Raw genomic sequence first — 19,353 nt, 5'->3', positions numbered from 1 at the left:
GAAAGTGCTCCAAATAGCACACATGCATCATGCCAAATATAGCTTGGATTAAATTTGCTTTCAGCAGGTCTAAATGCAGGGCAGCTCACTCTAAACCAGTTTAATCCCAGCATGAACAGAGAACTCCAGTCCTCCCACAATTACCTTTTCTCTCTCAGTAGCAAGTAACTTCTGATCTCAATCCTCGCCCTGCACTTTTTGATTTGTCCTCCCTATTCAGTTAACCTCCATGTAGAGTTTCTGGCTACTGCCCTCTGGTGCAGTGGTGGCATTGCAAAATCTCACAGAATCCACCACTTCTAGAAGCCATGCCAGGAACAGGAACTGTGGGATAGATACACAGAAGTCACCACCACTTGGAATGGTTTAGAACAGCGCTAGTGTGGGTGGCAGGGTCGAGGCACAATGCAGCGTGACCTGTGTGAATGCAGCAGACCAGCCAGCTGCACTTAAACCAGTTCCTCGTCAGAGAGTCCCTTAGGAGCAGTTCTATTCTCTGGTGTAGACACAGCTTTTGTGTAACAAATGGTGGGTCAACTGTGCCCTGAGCCTGCCCAAAACCTGGGAACAGAAAGGCGCTGTGTGACAGCAATGTCCGGCGGCAGGATGCTTAGGGGAGCGCCAGCTGGATGGACACTCCCCTTGAACTAGCTTGGCAGATTATAGCCTGTGAGGCTTGCACCGTTTGGGTGCGGGGTAGTACTCCTGGCAAGTCCATGATGCACATTAGCAATTATTGGGCCCCCTTAGCGTGATGGGAACACAGCGACATGCCTGTGACGGGCCTTCCCCAAGTCTCTCAAGCTAAATACAGATAATCTCACCCTCAGAGATGCTTCAGTAAGCTTTTTCTCAGACTGGACACCTTCCAGGCCTGGGCACAATTCTTTCCCCTGGTACAGCTCTTGTTCCAGCTCAGGTGGTAGCTAGGGGATTCTTCATGATGGCTCCTCTCTCCTCTTTGTTCTCTTCCACCCCTTTATATATCTTTTGCATAAGGCGGGAACCCTTTGTCCCTCTGGGTTTCCACCCCCCCTCACTGGAAAAGCACCAGGTTAAAGATGGATTCCAGTTCAGGTGACATGATCACATGTCACTGCAAGACTTCATTACTCACTTGCCAGCACACACATATACAGGGAGACTCACAGGTAAATACAGCCATCTGCAGACAATGGGAGTCATCAAGATTCCAAACCATCCTTAATGGCCCACACTTTACATAATTACAATAGGCCCTCAGAGTTATATTTTATATTTCTAGTTTTAGATACAAGAGGTACATTTATACAAATCAGATGATCACACTCAGTAGATTTTAAGCTTTGTAATGATACCTTACAAGAGACCTTTTGCATGAAGCATATCCCAGTTACATTATATTCACTTATTACCGTATTATCTCTAAAACTATCCCAGTTACATTATATTGACTTATTATCAAGTTTTTATAAAACCATATAGACTGCACAACGTCACAGGGCCCCCTTGGCGTGATGGGAACACAGCGACATGCCTGTGATGGGCCTTCCCCAAGTCTCTGGGCTGTTCCAACCCAAAAAGTAACAATCACTTTAAAATAAATAAATAAATACATAACACCTCCCTTTAAGTGAATCTGGACAACTGCAGGGCTCCAAACCTCAGGGGCTCTCCATCTTCTTTATGGCCTGCCTGGGCAGGACCCATCTATTCTTCCTCTGTGTTACAGGTCCCCCTTTCTATGCTAGCCGCAGAAGCTATGGGTCTGTTATAGCCCCGTGTAGGGCAGCTCTGTAGCTCTTCCAGCCCATGCTTTCAGCTCTGGAGGGCCCCAGTTCGATCCCCAGGGCGTCAGCCAAGAAGGCAGCGGTCACGCTGTCCCTGCCGTGGTGCCCACAGCTTTGGCACGGCCTAAAATGCTGGGGGGATGCGCCTGAGACACCCCCTAAAAGCCTGCGGGTCAAATAGGGATGGCTGAGTGTCACTGGGCTACTGTGCAGGGGGCTCATAGTGAGCTCTCAGCCTCTGTCTGGGGGGGGTTCAGCCAGGGGGGGAAATGGAGGGGGCGATGGTGTCACCCCACAAAGCTCCATGGGGGATTATATTAATCCTACAAAGGGGGGGAGGGGTAATGGAGTCAGGGAGGGGAGGCAAAGCCAGGGCTGGGGTCCATTTGTCCCCCTAGGCAATAATGACACCGCTTTGCAAGCCCCGGAGGAGCCAGGCAGGGACGGGGCCGGGAGCCGAGGGAGCACCGCGCCCTCCCGCGGCACAAGGGGAGGCGTGCACCGGCCGGGCGAGCAGCCTGCCCCCGGGCGGAGGAGGAGGAGGAGAAGGCAGGGGGCGGCACGTACCGGCGGCCTGTGCCTCAGTCCGCGCGGAGCCGGGAGAGGAGCAGCATCGCCCGCCGCTGCTATGCCGGTGGGTGCTGCGGCCGCCCGGGCTGGGAGCCGCTGTTGCTGCAGGGCCGGGACTGCCCCGGAGCTGGGGGCGTGAACCCCGGCGTGGCCAGGGGGTGCAGCTGGGACGGGCCCCCCATTGCCGGAGGGGGGTGGAGCATCCCCGGGCCCACGCCTCTGCCAAGCGGGCCCTTTCCGGCCTGGATTCCCACGGGCTAGGGAGGGGCCTGATCCGAATTCGCCCGAAGCCTGCCGGGGTTCGGCCCGCTACGGGGGGGTTGGTCCGGATGCGAAGTTCAGAGGCGGATCCAGGCTTCCCCCAAACCTGGGTGGGCCTGGGCCAGCGAATGCTGTGCCCGGCAGGGACCAGGGGAAACTGGTTCAGGGCTGGGCTTTTGCCTGAAAACCGGATAACTTGTTACTAGTAGCTACAGTGGGGACACGCTCGGGCCTCTAGGGCTAGGGGGCCGCTGGGAGGTAGTCATCAGCACAGGTTAATGGCACCTGGTTTTCTGACTCGTGGGGGATCCTTATCCTCACGCTTGGGAGAAGCCAAACATCCGCAAAACTAGCTCGTTCTCCTCCTCCAAACCAATCCCTAACATTCTCTTTTGCTGTAGAGGCTAGGAAATGCTTGAAGGTCAGGCTGCTGGGGTATTGAGACCACTGCTTGTCATCGCGCCGAGCAATGTTCTCATTGCTTCCTTCTGCTCCCCGTCTGTCTGTCTCACATATTCTCTGTTTGGCTTGCAAAGATTGTAAGTTCCTCGGGGCAGGGACTGTGTTTGAACAGCGCCTGGCCCAATGGAGGGCGTGGTCCATGATGCCCCTTATTTATACCTCTTGCCGCCATCCAGATGTTTGCACCCAGTTTAACAGAAGGGGAGGGATTTTCCAACGTTTTTCATTTGGGAAAATTCTCTCAAAATCAAACTAACCTTAATGAAATTTTTAAATGTCAACGAGAACAAAAATTGTTGTTGTCTTTCTGGATGAAAACTTTCCCTTGGAACCTTGGGAACTCCAATGCTGTGGGAGGGGGACAGAAACTGACTAAGGGCTTGACGGTACTTAAAACGCTATGGCTGCAGCGCTTCAGTGTGGACACTACCCACGCCAAAGGGAAAGGTTCTCCCGTCAATGTAGCTTAATCCACCTCTCCGAGAGGCAGCAGCTAAGTTGGCGGGAGAAATCTTCTGTTGACCTAGCGTTGTCCACACGGGGATGTAGGTCGGCTTAACTGTGTCGCTCACGGGGTGTGGATTTTTCACACCCCCGAATGATGTAACTGGGTCAACCTAATTTTCTAGGGTCAAGGAGCCCATAGCCTTGAAGCAGCAGTAAAATGAAGCCAATTGGTTTTATTATCTGAACAGCGGACATACAGCGTTAGTGCGAAAAAAGAAATAACTGAATATGTTCATTAATAACACAGGCAGATATGTTGTATGTTACTGATAGAGTATCTCTGAGTAGCAGCTAGGATCATAATTAAAAATGTGTGTTATTGTTTTTTTAACAATGTGCCAGTCATGTCCCTTTACTCATGTTTTCAAGGTACAGTAGTATTGTTTGTATTGCAGTGGGGTGTCTAGGTGCCCCAATTATGGACAAGGATCCTATTACACTAGGCCAGCGTAAGAAAAAGCCCCCTGCCTCAGAGAGCTAAGAGTCTAAGACAACACAGCAGGGGAATACAGACAGGTTGTGGAGCACAAGGAAGCAATGAGATAAAGTAACTAGATATGCTGGAGTTTGCAGAAAGCTTGGGTTTATGCCAGAGTACGTGTGCAGTGTTTGAATTATGATCAGGGCCTGGTAGGATTGGGGTGAGAGCACCTTTTGTATGTGATGTTATAAGGGTTTCAAACCCAGGTCTCCAGAGGTCCCAGGCCAGTGTATTGGGATCATTGCTGACAAAGCAAGAAGGGCTCCTGGTTGTCTCCAATCTGTTCTCTTCCTTATTTCAGAAGCACGAGTTCTCTGTCGACATGACCTGCGAAGGGTGCTCCAACGCGGTCACGCGCGTTCTCAACAAGCTGGGAGGTGAGTGGCACTGCTCTGAGCCAGGTGGAGAATTGCATGGGGATCAGCAAACAGCTTTCACGGATGTGGGAGTTTCCATACTAGCCTTAAGGGACCAACGGCTCCTGTGGCAATGAAATGGAAACTGTGGTCCAAGTGCCCCACTCAGACTGGCCCCCGCCTCAAGCTAATGATTGGCACACGGCAGCCCTTGCGTCAGAAGAACCATTCTGGCCCAAACACCGAGAGTTTGTGGTGTTATCATTGTGTCTGGGACATTAACAGGCCAATTGCAATGTCCAGAACATTTGGACAGTGGCTGCTATTCGCAGAGGCATCTTTCCTTCCCGTGCTCACAGCTGTTGCTTGCCTAGCACTGTGTGTGGAGTTAAAACGAGCATCACTAGGGTCACTGTGTCCTGGCAAAGTCACCCGTCGCCGGGGGTAGTTCTCAATCCCCACGTGGGAGGAAAGGCCTCGTTCTGCTGACTCCCCCTTTGGTAAGAGACAGTGCAGCCCCCCAGGAGAGGAGTGTTGTTTTGGACTGACCAGCCGTGGCGTTTGTCCTGGAAGCTCCGTCGTGCCAGACGATGCCCTCCACCAACAGAGAGCTGATCTGTTGGCAGGTGACATAGCCTGTCAAGGCACAGTGTGGATTGTCTGGCCTGGATGAAGGGCCATGAAATCCTAGCCCTGCTGAACCCCAGGGGAGTTTTGCCGTTGACTTTAATAGAGCCAGGATTTCGCCCTGTATGTTATAAATGACTTCCCTAAAGAACTGGGTCCTCACTTAGAGCCTTCACCTGCTCCCCTCTCTGCAAAACCGGCTCCTGCTTTTGTTCCTAGCGTTCGGTTTACACTTCGCCATGTGTGGCACTATTTCAGGACTGGTTCTGGGGAATGTTCAGGCTACTCTCGCTGGGCCCTTCTGTCACTGATCGGTTGCATTCCTGGCAACAGACAAGAGTCTGCCAGGTGATCTTCTCCTGAGAGAAACTTGCCTGGGCAAAGTAGCATTTCTGGGCAGCCAGGAGAAGGGGTGTGAAGCAGGGGCATGCAGTGGCATTAATGCTGCACCTGTGAGAGACAGCGAGGGCCAGAGCCCCTGCAGGGGGCTTATGCAGCTCCTTTCTGGGCATCCTTGGCAGAGAGGCGGGCGACATCTAAAACACGACGTGCCCGTTCCTTTTTAAAATCCACCCTGCCCCACCCCTTCTGGCTATTTCAGAGTCAGCCCTTCTTCCTTTGTAGTCTGATGATGGGGCCTCTCAAGCCCATTCTCGGGGCACTTGCCGACCCAGGCCTGGGGAAAGACTCCTGGGAAAGAGAAGCAGAAAGGACTTTGGCCGCCACTGCAGTCGGCTTAGCACGATGTTGCCCAACCACGCTCCCAGAGGAACAGTTGGGGGCTGGAGGGTTGCCTGTTCCAAACTCAGTCCTGCCCTCCCCCTGCAGATGAGCTAGGGGTCAAGCCACTCCTTGAAAGCCACCCACCCTGTTCCTGTGGGAGCCCCTGCCGCAACTGGTTAGTCAGTAACTAATTATTGATCTGCAGTGGCAAGATGGCTAATTGGACGCTGTGACCTTTGCTGAGGTGGGGGGAGGAAAGTTGCTCGGCACTATCTTGTAACTGCAGGAAGTTGCAATCACCGGACTGCAGCAGTTTCTATTCTCCTTTCAGTGCAAGGCCTCCTCCAAAACCCACTGACGTCCCTGGGAGTCTTTCCACTGCCTCCACTGGGCTTTGGACCAGGCCCTGAGAGCAGAAGGAGCAGAGGCCTGATGCCTCTGGTGCATCTAGCATACTCCTCCCCGGGCACTGCTGCCGTAGGGAGAGCTATTGTGATTCCCCTAAGGGATATTGCCAGCTTCAGAGCAGCGGCCCTGCCAAGCACAGGGAGCCAATCACTGCAGTGACTATGGAGAAACAGGCCGACCTTCCCAGCCACTGATCCAGGAGCCTGCACTTTCCCATCCAGGTGCTTTTACCACCTCTTCCAAACGACAGCCCCCAGCCCCCATCTGTGTTAAGAGGAGTGGAGTCGGCCCGGGGTGGGTAAGTTGGCAGCTGCCTTCCCTACCCAGTAGAGGAGCGACTCCTCATGGAAAGCCCAGCTTTGTTCAGCTTGATTGAGAGTGGGTTAGCCCAATTTTCAGCTGGCGAGCTAAGATCACCAGAGGAATGCCCAGCACTCCAATTGGCCTGCTGGAGCTGAACTTTTATTTATTACAGACTTCAAAATAAAATAAAATATTGACGCTGGTGTCTGCTGAGCTGTATTTACCAAGAAAGCCACGCTGGGGTTCCCAGATAACCAGATGGCCGCTCCCTAGCAACGTGGCAGGTGGAACAATAACTGACAGGGCAAAGAAACGTCAGAGCGCTTTGAATGAATGCAAATGCACCCAGCGCTGGTGGCTCATGCCAGTTCTGGTTTCACATGGATGCCTCTCCCTCCCTCACTCTGAGTGGCCCTGCTGCATCAGGAAGAGATCAGGAAAATGCCATTTCCCAGCAGGCTGGCAGTGCTAGCACTGAATCAGTCCAGCCCTGCTGCTTAGCCTCTCGTTGGAGTAACTGCGTGCTGCTCTGGAGGCCATAGACAGTGCTGTCATTGGAAGGGAAGGGCCAGGCGGGAGGCAGCAGGCGAGCTCTGAAGTGGATAGGTCACAGTAATAGTTTTGTCTGGTGGTGGTAATATGTTGACATGCCAGCAGGAGGCGCACAAAACCTGTGTTAACAGACGATCCTTTGACTGCCCCGCTCTGTGCGATGTACTCCATGTATCCCGGGGATAGTTTTTCTAGTTAACGGTGTGCCCTGAGCTTCTACGTTTTCAGACCCCAGCAGACAGAGAGAGACTGTGCTCTGGGGGCCACTGGAAACTAAATTCCTGTCTCTCAGCTCAATCCTGAATCCCTGCACCCTTGGCCTGCTTCTCAGCACTTTCCTCGCCAGTCGCACTTTTAAGGATTGTCTCTAATTAAACCAAGGGGGTGAGGACTTCTGGTGGTTGGAGGCATGGGCTGAGCAGCTCCTGACTTGCTGTCTGACCCTGGGGAATGTCACACAAGGTCCCTGGGCCTCGGTTCCCCCCCTCTGTGAAAGAGGGCTAATAAGACCGGCTGTACCTTCCTCCCATGGGCTGAGGTTGTGGGGAAGGAGCCCCACAAAGCGCTCTGAGACCCGTGGAGGAAAGGGGCTAAAGAAATGCAGTAGAGGGGTATTCGTGCCCTCTCCTGAGGTTGCAGAGAAGTCAAAAGGTTGAGTTAGCAGCATGAGAAGCTGCATGGTTGGGGGCCTGTACCGGTGGGGCAGGACTGGCATGTCCGAGCAGGAGCAGTGGTTGGGTGATGTCTGTGTTTGCATCAGAGCAAGGATGGGCACACACTACCCGAGTCTTGTTTATTTTTTCAGCCTGCTCACCTGGTTCTTAACAGGATACTCAGTGATCAGCTCTACCCCGTCCATAAGGGAGGGGGAAGAGTCGGGGGGTGATGGCTATGGTGGGTGCGCTGGTTGGAGGCTGCACGGTTGGTTCCTCTCACACGTGGGGTATCCTTTCCCCTCCCCCAGGTGTCCAGTTTGAGATCGACCTGCCCAACAAGAAGGTGTGCATCGACTCGGAACACAGCGTCGACACCTTGCTGGCCACGCTGAAGAAAACCGGGAAGAGCGCCTCCTACCTGGGGGAGAAATAACCCCCGAGCCGACGGGTCCGAGGGTCAGGCTTTCTCCACACCCCAAAGGAGGTCAGTCTGCTGCTCTCCTTACACAGCTAGTGGATGCAAGACACTGAGGAGGAATCCTGAGCTCACCCGCTCTGCCCAGGGTCCCACGTGAAGTGATGTTGGGTCAGGGCAGCCCCGACAGTGCAGTAGCAGCAGGGTTTGGGCACGTTCCAGCAGGCTGAGCTGTGATGTCAGTGAGGTGGGACTTGGGGAGTCATGGCCAGTGTCGAGTTTGGCACGTAAGGAAGGTTTGGCCGGTGCTCAGCTGTGGCACGGGAGCTAAAACCACCGTAACATCCCACTCCCCTGCCCTCCTTGCCACGAGGCACCAGCCCCTTGCCCCATCCGGGACAGGATCTCGATCTGAGGAGGAAGCGTTCACAGCCAGCATGGCCGGAAGCCTACAGACTGGCCCCTCTGAATGCAGAGCTGATGCTCCCGCAGCGGTGCGTGTGTAGGGCCAGGGTGAGGGACATTCAAGAACTGTTGCTGTTTCCTGGGGGAACCTTGCGCAGACTTCACATTTGGAAACCTGTCTGCTTCCCTCCACCATGTTGACTGGCTGCAAATATGAGCTTTGGTTCTAGCAATTGCCCCGTTGTGGTTGCATCACTGTTACTTCTTCAGCAGCCACATGTGATCTCTCAAAGGGTGAGTTTGGGGGGGTTGCGTGTCCCCGGGCTCTGCTCTAGCAGGCTGTTCAGGGGAGCCAGAGGGTGGCTCCTTCCCTTTCCCACCCCGAGATGACCAAACACTGTGTGTATAGGGGGCGGGATGAGGCTGAGAGGGGCTCTCTCCTCCCACTGATGGTCCCTTCTGCCCTAGTATTAGACATGGCCCCTCATTCCGAGAGACACCCTCCTCCGTGCCAGCATGTCAGATGTGACAGGGGAATGGCCAGGGAATCTGCCATTCTGCTGGGCTGATACTCCTCCCAGGCTAGACTTTCTCCCCTGGTTAAAGGATGCCTTTTGCAGCCAACATTTCTGCCACTGGAACAGGAACTGGGGAAGCCTGACTAGGCCTGATCCTTCTCCTTTGAGCCTCCGTTCAGAGAGAAGAATGCCTTGTGCTCGCAGAGCACTTCTCATCTGTAGATCTCAGGGCACTTGACAAAAGAGGCGAGTATTGTGATGGGTTGGATCACAGAAACCCCCTTGGGAGCTGCCACCTGATGTGCAAAGACTACCTCTGCTCCTGTTTTCCCTGCCAGCTCAGGACTCCAGCACCCTGTCTTGCTGAGCCAGACACTCCCGTCTGCTCCAACACAGACCCAGGGTCTGAATCACTTGCCCCAAAGCTGCAAGTTTACCTGAAAATAGCTCACAGAAGTTTGCTTGTCTTTAGCACTCAGCTGCACAACTCCCAATGGGGTCTAAACCCAGATAAATCTGTTTTACCCTGCATAAAGCTTATGCAGAGTAAACTCATAAATTGTTCGCCCTCTATAACACTGATAGAGAGAGATGCACAGTTGTTTTCTCCCCCAGGTATTAATACATACTCTGAGTAAATTACTAAATAAAATGTGATTTTATTAAATACAGAAAGTAGGATTTAAGTGGTTCCAAGTAGTAACAGACAGAACAAAGTAAGTCACCAAGTAAAATAAAATAAAATGCACAAATCTATGTCTAATCAAACTAAATACAGATAAGTTCCTCACCAGTTCCAGAATGCTCCCTTTTACAGGCTAATCTCCTGGGTCCAGCAATCACTCACACCCCCTGTAGTTACTGTCCTTTGTTCCAGTTCCCTTCAGGTATCCTGGGGGGGTGGAGAGGCTCCTTCCTTAGCCAGCTGAAGACCCAAATGGAGGGGTCTCCCACGGGTTTAAATAGACTCTTTCTTGTGGGTGGAGACCCCCCTCCTATGCAAAGTCCAGCTCCAAGATGGAGTTCTGGAGTCACCTGGGCAAGTCACATGTCCCTGCATGACTCATTCTTTACAAGCCGAAGCCATTGTCCACATGGTATCTTGCATGTCTCCAGGAAGACTTCTTATGTGGATTGGAGCATTCCAAGATGCATTGTTCCCCAAGTGTTTCCTGATCAGGTACTTAACCTGGTGAATTCCTTCCTAAAGAAGCTGACCAAATGCCTCACAAAGCTTACTTACAATTTGTTAGTCTCTAAGGTGCCACAAGTACTCCTGTTCTTAAAGCTTACTTAGAAACCAAGCAAGCATACAGCCCATATTCTTAATCTCAAGTAGAAAATGATATATATGTACAAATAGGATGAATAGATATAGTAGACCATAACCTTTACGGAGATATATTACGTGGCACAGGCAGCACAAAACATATTCCAGTTATGTCATACATACATTTATAAGCAGCCTCCCCCATAAAGCCTTATGGGATACACTGTCACAAGTATCACTAACCCCATTTCTCAGATGGAGAATCTGAGGCACAAGGAGGGGATGTAACTTGTCCAAGGTCGCCCAGCAGGTCCATGGCAGAACCAGGAAAAGGACGGCGCTCTCTGGATTCCTAGCCCAGTGCCCTATCCAGTGGGCCACATGAAAGAGGGGAAGGCTGATTCAGCCAGTTCCAGCAAGCTCAGGGAACCCTGTCTTTGGGTACGTCTACACTTACCTCCGGGTCCGGTGGCAGGCAATCGATGTTCTGGGATCGATCCCGGAAGTGCTCGCCGTCGACGCCGGTACTCCAGCTCGGTGCGAGGAGTACGCGGCGTCGACGGGGGAGCCTGCCTGCCGCGTATGGACCCGCGGTAAGTTCGGACTAAGGTACTTCGAATTCAGCTACGTTATTCACGTAGCTGAATTTGCGTACCTTAATCCGAAGTGGGGGGTTGGTGTGGACCAGGCCTTTGCCTCTAGCGCTTAGAGACATGACTAGGTCTTGCTTTTAGTGCTGTCAGAAACCAGCCCCTTTTCCCTACAGGGCCCTGGGCCTTCTCTGCTACTAAGCCCAAGTAATGCTGAACACTACTTCAGTGAGAACAAGCAGAAAAGGAAATAGTTTGAATTTCATGGGACTTTTAATTGTTTGGGCTAGTTTTTCTGGGGAGGTGGAAGAACACCAGCCTAGCACCATTCCCAGCTGAATCGACGCTCTGCTGGAAAGTACCATCAATGAAAACAAACCCTGAACAACACAAAACAACCCAGCCAACAAGGTCCCCGGTGTCTCAGTAGCGCTAAAAGGGAGCAGGACATAGACCCAGAGAGACCAGGGCTCAGGAGATTGCTCATTAACTAAAGAGGCGCCAACCTCAAGTCAGTTTTTTAACCTAGTTGAGGACTTGAATACGTGAGGGTGCAGAAGATGGAGCACTAAGCTAGTAACGGTTTGGTGGACACTGTGAAGGAAGACAGTGGGTTTCAGTCTGGTTCCTTGTGGGTGTCAGTCCAGTTCCTAGTGGGTAGATAGCCAAGAAGCCATCACTGCAGCTTGCACGTCCTCTAAGACCTTTAGGGGAGAGGCTACAGACTGAACTGTCCTCCTGCCACAAGAGGTTGTTTCTCCAGGGCAGGGTTGAGAGACAAGTGGGGTGAGGTAGGGAGGGGAAGCTGACACTTTGCTGTACCTTGGATATCCCAAGCTGTCCATCTGGCATCTGGGCTCATCTACATTAGCAAAGTTGCACCAGTTTAATGAAGTAGATTTAAGATCTATCTAGTTCAAGCAGTGCAGATCCCTAATGTAGACGCATTTAAACCAGTTTGTGTTGGTAAATTCCTGAATTAAGATAAAGCAATTGAAGTGAGGATTAAACTGGTTTAAGTGTGTCTGTGTTAGGGATTTGCACTGCTTGAACTAGATGGGTTTAACAAAACTGATATTAAATCAGTGCGACTTTGCTAATATAGACAAGCCCTGAATTCTTCTAAAACGTTGTTTGAAGAAAGATCCTGGTTTTAAGAAAATGTCATTAGTAAAAAAAAAAAGAGTAACACAAAAATTTATGAAATCTCACAGTTTTTAAACATAAAACACTGAAGAAATATTCCATGAACAGGAAAGAATAGGAAGCCAAGAAGTCCTGAGTTCGTTGCTCTGCAGGTGACTCATGATATGATCTTGGGCAAGTCACTTAATCTTTTTATGACTCAGTCTCCCTCTCATACTGTTAGCGTCTCCCTACCTGAGCTCTGATTGGCTAAGTTCTCAAATTATGAATATTTATGCCCCGCCCATCATTCACCATTTTCTAACATACTAAATGGACAACTAATAAGAATCTGAAAATATTTACTTACATAATTGCTTAAATAAATGTACATAATTATAGCCTACCCTCCTAGGTAGCAAAAAGATGGACCAAATCTATTGTAAAGGCTCTGTCTGTTCAGTTGTCAATCAATATGTGTTAGTGGTTATATCAACCAATGAGAATGCAGACCTGAAGGGCAAATGGAAAAGTTGATTAACATTGATTATTTAGATTGAGGCTTTCCAGTTGCTGATTTAAATTATGATTTAAATCAATCCACCCTGGAGGACTCTTTGCTTAGGGTTAAATTTTCAGGATTGCTGAGCACTGACCCATCCGACTGAAGTCAATGGGAGCTGCATGTGCCCATTGCCTCTGAAAATCTGGCCCTTATCTTTAGTGTAGCGCTCTGACAATTGAAAGCACTGGGTAGCGAATGGACTTGGGATCACGTACATGATATTTGTTGCTGTTGCTACTTGAAAATCACCCTTCGAAAATCCTTCGTCTACCCTTGTTACAAGGAACCTCCTAGATAAGTGTAGCTGGAGGACAGTAAATGTTCTCCTCTCTTTTCTGGTAGTTTGCTTTACATCTGACACAATGCTTCTCATACAGCCAGTTACTTCCCGCGAATATTGCACACTGCAAGAAGGGAGAGGATTTTTTCTTTAAAATGAGGATACTAGTTGTGAAACCACCTGCACTGGCTGGGGGGTCCCGGGGGGAGTTAATACCTGGAACTCTTCAGTTCCTATTTTGAAATTGACTAGATGTCAGGTTGCTGAGTTTCCTTTAAGGTTTAACCAGCAGGGGGCACCCCAGTATAACTCCCCTCCCCACTGTCCTTGTTTTTGCAGGAGTGCTAACATGATGGCTTCAGTGAGAAGATGGCCTGTATACAGATCTGTCGACACCCTCTGTCATTTGACCCCGGTTACCCTGCCAGATGTTGGAAAGAAGAAGGCTGGGAGGAGGAAGGACCCTCAGAGTAAAGGACCAGGATCTACTTGAACCATAGTTTGTAAAACTCCCCTCTTGAAATGTAGGGTTCAGGTGTGCTCTCCCTCTCTGGCCTTGCAGTAAACGAAGGAGCCGCTTCTATTTTCAAATACATGTTCTGGTGCCCGGTGTTTTCTTCAGCCGGGAGAGGTGGCCGATGCACAAGTAGGGCTCTTAGAAATAGGAGACTGCTTGTTACTTAGGAGAGGATCTCCAACCTGCTTGTTCTCCAGGGAACTTGCACTGAGCCTTGTGTGCTGGCTACAGAGTCGGCTTGAGATAATGTCTCTGGAGAGCTGAGTTCAAATGCTGATTAGGTGATAAGTCACATGAGTTGGTGTCTCAGTGGACCTTTGTTATAGTCAGACTTTGCAGCGGGGGCCTCGAAATGTGGGAGAAGCACAAGATTTGCTGAGTGGATCCTTTGGACAGTGGAATCAGTCCCTTCCTTTTAACAGTATCATTTCCCCCATCCAAGGGAACAGTTATATTACAATAGCACCTCGTGATCCCAGCTGGGAGGTGGTGGAATCTCCATCCTTAGAGGTTTTTAAGGCATGGCTTGACAAAGCCCTGGCTGGGATGATTTAGTTGGGGTTGGTCCTGCTTTGAGCAGGGGGTTGGACTACATGACGACCTGAGGTCTCTTCCAACCCTAATCTTCTGATTGTCTGATTCTATGATTGATTCTATGATCAAATGCAAACCCTGCTAGTATTTATGGAATCTTTCCTAAGAACTACACAGGATGTGCATTGGAGCCACGTTCACGGAGTGGGTGAAACCTAGCCTTCTGGAATGGCCAGCCTGTTATGCACCCAGTTTCTTCACCTCACCGTTGGGTTCACATTAACCAGCTTTATTTATTGACTCGATGTTCTTTGCTTTGGATTTCCTTCCCGCCCAGGTCTGGCAGACACGGCTGGGCATTCATTTTAGCAGCCAGTCATACCGTACATGCATTGACTATTTTTTTTTGAGGGGGCGGGGAAGTCTGGCGTTAGCTTGACAAGGAGGTGAAGGGAACGGTGTGACGGTGTGACGTGAAGGCACAGCTACCCGCTCTGTCTCAGTGGGAGTTAAGTGGAAACAGCAGTCTTTAAGGAGCGAGCCCTCCCTGCCAAACCAGCAGGCGCTGCGGCCTTGCTGCGTTGGTAGAGGAAAATCACTGACCGTCCCACTATAAATCAGAGAATTTTCCCTCATGTCTTTGCTATGGCCGCAGAATCCACTCCCCAGCTCTTCCTTTGTTTTCCTCTCTCCTCCCCTCTTGGTGTTTCCCAGAGATGCTGGCCCCCTCGCTCCCATCAACGTCAGGGTGGATTCTCCTAAGCTTTTGCCCACGAGCCGTGCACCTATGGGTCCCATCTACGCTACCGATGGCAGAGCAGTGGATCTCAAAATGCGCTAGGCACAGCAAGGGCTTGACTGTGCCGTGGCTCTGGTGGCGCGGTGCCCCATGCTAGTGGGGCGGTGGGCAGGTTCAGTGCTGCCCAGAGCTCACCCGAGGCAGTCGCTGTACGACCCTGATCTGCCACTGTGGCTGGTAGCTTGGTACAGCAGCCGCACTCACTCCCGTGTGCCCAGCCCCTACCCACGGAGAGATGGGCAGCCCCTTGGGAGCTCTCCTTGGGCCCCCATTTGCAGACGCACATGGGAGCCAGGTGCAGAGCACCTCTAGTTAATCAGAAATGAAGTGGGAGCCTCCCCCTGTGGATAAAACCGATTCAGAGGGACAAGGGGATGGGTGAGTGGTGGTCGAGCACAGCATGGCTGTGACATGTGCCAGCCCAAGTATCGGCCTGTTTTACAGAGCACTCTGGGGCGCCCTGCATACCAAGGGCTTTCTGACTACCCAGCTTTCTGCAGCACTTCACAATCCCCCCAGATGCCATTAACCTCTGCCCCTTAGGCCTGCCTCTCATTCACTAAAAACACAGGCAAGCGGAAGCCGGTTTATTCCTTAAACGCCAGTAGGCTTGTTTGGGGCGGGAGATAAGGCCTGGATTGGGATTAAGCTGCTGTGTGTGGGTGAAGCTGGGAACAATGCCTTGACTCCCCCAGACTGTGCAAACTTCTCGCTATCGGTTCAGATGAGCATCTGCTGGGAGCGGCGGGTGCATGACAGACCCATCATTGGTGCCTGGATGCAGCTGACATAAATTCACTGTAGCGAACCGATGTCCCGGGGCTGATGCCCATCCCTGTGCCCCTATCTGCCTTGGGGTTTGAGAAATGCCTCTGGATGTGTCTAGCTGTGGGCGATCGTTATCCTAGGACACTGCTCTCTTCCCCCTGCCATTATCTCGTAATGAGAACAAAACCCTGTCATTACGGCCTCCATAATTTTCCTGCTGCGCTCAGCCTGGTGGGTTCCAGCAGCAGCCTCTGTGCCCAGTGCAGATGCCAGTAACAGCAGCTTGCTGTGGAGACAAACCCTCCCAGCCCTTTGGTGGGTAGGATCGCATCCCACAGCGACGTGCTTGGGGGCTTTTATGTGCTAAACTTGGCTGGCACCGGAGGTTGGCGTCTTCTCGTGCCTGGGGTGGCGCAGAGTGGGCAGCGGCAGTGCGTTCTCCCCAGGGCTGGCACCGCTGGAGGGCCCAAGAGAGAGGAGTGGGGTGTTCATGCCCAGCGAGAACAGACCCTGCCAATGGTGGTGTGTGCTCCTGCCTGGTTGGAACCAGACAGGCATCCGTCACTCATTTCCCATGCACTTCAGATCCGGCCGGGCACTGGGGTCTTTCCCTGGCCCGGGTGTAGCCTGAGCCAATGGGCTGTGTGAAGAGCAGGTCAGGCAAGGCTTAACCTGTTCTTTGCTTAGCTGTGGCTGAGAGGGGGCCTGGGGCAATACCTGCCCTTAGGTGGTGAAGGAGCATAGTCATAGAGCCTCCCGCTGCTTGCTCCCTGCCACCCCCTTCCCCCCACCTCCTGCCCCCAGGGAGCAGAACTTGGAGGGCTCATTGTTCCATAACCCCTTCTGCCCCGGAGGGGGTGTGCTGACCAGCAGGGTGTTCCCCCGAGCACAGAGCTACTCGTACCAGGGGGCCGTTAACACATGCTGCAGCGCGGCGGCATTCCGAGCACGTGAATGTAAAATCCCCAAAGAATGCAGCAGGATTAATGTTATGTGAGAGCAGAGCAAGCGGCGCAAGCCTGATTCGCTGCATTCCCCCTCCCCCGAGCAGAGCCTTGGCCTTGCGGGACAATGGGACGGCTCCCGGGATCCCACAACCTTGCTAGCTTATCAAAGGAATGGAGCATTTCATCCAGTCCTCACAACAACCACAAGGACACGCTCTTCCTCGCCACCTTGCGTCCTTTCTGATAAGATAATAAGCATTTGTGGGAGCCTAGTTTTCTCGCTGTCTCAGTTACCAGCAAACCACTGTATTTTATAACCCATTACTCTAGGGATTCCCGGTGCCACACAATACCCGTCCTTCCCCAAAAGCATAGTCTAAAGATACTGTCATCATCCTGGCGTTGGCGGGTGGATAACCTTTTACCTTTCAGTCTTAAAACAAGAATTTGTCTTTGTTTGACGGCAAGGTGTAAGGGGGCCCAGTCGTGCATTGGCAAAAAGCAGCCTCGCCGGCTATTCTGTAGCCGTTTAAGGAACACTGGGTTTTCCACTCTTTGTAATTAACAAGGGACATTGTGGGTCTGGTGTAGGGCAAAGGAGCAGTTAGCTCATGCGGAACAGCCAGGAAGTGAGAGAGTTTCCAAAATAACATTGCCCGGTGTGTAAAGCAAAGGAAGGCGACCACAGACAAATGGTCTTTCTGATAGGTCTGGAAGTGAAAACATTGGGCAAACTGTAAACTCTTAATGATCTTTTTGAAAGAGGAGGGATGGTTTGGCTTATGGGAATCTCAGGCTTTCTTCCTTTGGTAACAATCCAGCTGGCACGTGGTGTGAAGGGCAATGAGTGTTAGCCATTTACAATGGGGGATTCATTAAACCGAGACAGGGATTTTCTGGCATTTGCCTATTAAAATTTCACTTTTAAATTTGTGCTGTAAAACAACATGCTCAGTGCAACACACAGGCAGGCTCACACCTTCCAGTTTGGCTCTGCCCCCCAATTCTGCTCTGGAGCAACCATGAGCTAGAAATGCACCCTGGGTGATGCTTGACATGCAGGCAAACACGCAACCCCCCCCCCCACACACACACTTTGCTTCAGCATCGTCATGTACTCTGGCAAGTTGCCTCTGGAACTGGAGCAGTGTTCAGCCAGGCCAGATGTGCAGCCAGAGGCACGTGTTTCCCTCTGCTGGCTATTGTCATAATTTATAAACACCAGTCCAGGTTGCGCTACAGCCTCATGCTGATGAGGCCAAACATGACAAAACACACGTGTCCGTGTTCCCTCGGCGGAAGATCCAAGTGGAGGGGTTCAAACAGGGAAACTGGCTGGAGAAATTTTGGGTGCCTCTCCGAACTGAACCTGAACTTCGGCCTTCAGATTCACCCATTCCTACAAGGGAGAACCCAGGGCTTAAGAGAAGGAGGAGTACAAAGATCCAATCCAAGGACAGGACCAGGCTCAGAATATTCTCTACCTGCCATCAAACAAATAAAAGGAAGTATTTCTTCACACAACGCACAGTCAACCTGTGGAACTCCTTGCCAGAAGATGTTGTGAAGGCCAAGACCATAACAGGGTTCAAAAAAGAACTAGATACGTTCATGGAGGATAGGTCCATCAATGGCTATTAGCCAGGATGGGCAGGAATGGTGTCCCTAGCCTCTGTTTGCCAGAAGCTGGGAATGAGCAACAGGGGATGGATCACTTGAGGATTACCTGTTCTGTTCATTCCCTCTGGGGCACCTGGCATTGGACACTGTCGGTAGACAGGATACTGGGCTAGATGGACCTTTGGTCTGACCCAGTAGGGCCATTCTTATGTTCTCATATTCTTATTATGCTGACCCGGTCAGTTACCTCTCTGCACCTGATGCTCACACGAATCCCAAATGAGATTGCCGGCATACCAAGACACCCGTGCCAATGCACATAAGCACGGTCTTCTGACCATGCCAGGCAGCTGTCTGTGCTGTGAATGTAGCACAAGAAGGGAACGAGGACACAACTTGGCAAACATCTGTTACAGGCCCTCCCCCAAACAGATGCTAAAATCAGTAAAAGAACATCTATTAAATAAGCTTAATTAATGGTGTCAGAATATGGAAACACACACACCAGTGAAGCCAGTGTGCAAATATTTTATTTCAGAGTGACTCTATAAAAGGCTTAGGAAAGGTGGTCAGGGCCAAGTTAAAAATAAAGAGCAGAAATCACATCTCCCAGCTGCTGTGGAATGTAGAAGCACCGCGAAGAGCTGTTGTTTTGCTTCTCTTTTCTCCGGCAATTTGGCCTGGTCTAGCTCAGGGCTTGGCTTTAGGCTCCCACTGTGGAAACTGAAGCTATTCAACCATTTTGCTGAGAGCAGATGGGGAGGGAAAGAATACAAAGTCAAATGAGATGCAGAAATGTAGCTCTGGTGGCGGGATACGTTTGTAAGAGCCCCGTGCTTCTTTGGTCCTTGGTCTGATGGAGAATGTATCTGACTCCGGAGGTGCTGATTAGCATCGCTGCTTTCACGGCCCGGCAGCTGCCACAGGAAGTGGCATTTCGGGTGGCAGTGGGTAGCAGCTTGGGAGACGTCTCTCATGAATGATCAATACAAATGAATGGCACGAAAGCCTTGGCGCCTTCGCTAAGACACTCTGCCAAGCGTCCCACTCTTCCTGACTCGCAGAGAGCTGGTTCAGTTCTCTGGGAGGCTTCACAGGATGCAAGGGACGTGCTGAGCTTTGGCTGCTGTGCTCGCAAGGCAATTCGCCACTGCAACCAATACAATACATAGACTGACCATCTATCTAGCTCTCTTTCAGGGCACAAGACAGTCTCTATCTAATGTAACTTAGGAAGAAACTTTCTCTGTGGATAGACTGTTCCATAGCTACCCACAGCAGGGTTTCTTGCACCTTTATCGCTGCCGTTTCTTGGAGACAGGTCA

General features: G+C 51.3%; 2 protein-coding genes across 3 annotated transcripts in view; one reads left to right on the top strand and one right to left on the bottom strand.

Annotated features, from left to right (window-relative positions):
* The window catches only part of G3BP1 (G3BP stress granule assembly factor 1), a 40,600-nt gene extending 38,244 nt beyond the window's left edge, over positions 1 to 2,356 (bottom strand). For both annotated transcript variants that reach the window (XM_026659417.2, XM_026659418.1), the window contains exon 1: positions 2,337 to 2,356. The gene's annotated coding sequence lies outside the window, so the exon portion shown is untranslated. The remainder of the gene's footprint in view (positions 1 to 2,336) is intronic.
* ATOX1 (antioxidant 1 copper chaperone) lies at positions 2,318 to 13,438 on the top strand. The gene is made up of 4 exons (XM_024212495.3): positions 2,318 to 2,403; positions 4,352 to 4,427; positions 7,984 to 8,159; positions 13,183 to 13,438. Exons 1-3 carry the CDS (start codon positions 2,398 to 2,400, stop codon positions 8,106 to 8,108), a joined length of 207 nt encoding a protein of 68 aa, XP_024068263.1. The 5' UTR covers positions 2,318 to 2,397; the 3' UTR covers positions 8,109 to 8,159; positions 13,183 to 13,438.
* The last annotated feature ends 5,915 nt before the right edge of the window (positions 13,439 to 19,353 follow it).

The sequence above is a fragment of the Terrapene carolina genome, unplaced genomic scaffold, assembly GCF_002925995.2.
Source record: "Terrapene carolina triunguis isolate 2854851 unplaced genomic scaffold, T_m_triunguis-2.0 Scaffold629, whole genome shotgun sequence".
Classification (NCBI taxonomy): Eukaryota; Metazoa; Chordata; order Testudines; family Emydidae; genus Terrapene; species Terrapene triunguis.
The sequence above is the reverse complement of the archived record's forward strand: the minus strand, read 5'-3'. Positions and strand labels throughout refer to the sequence as shown.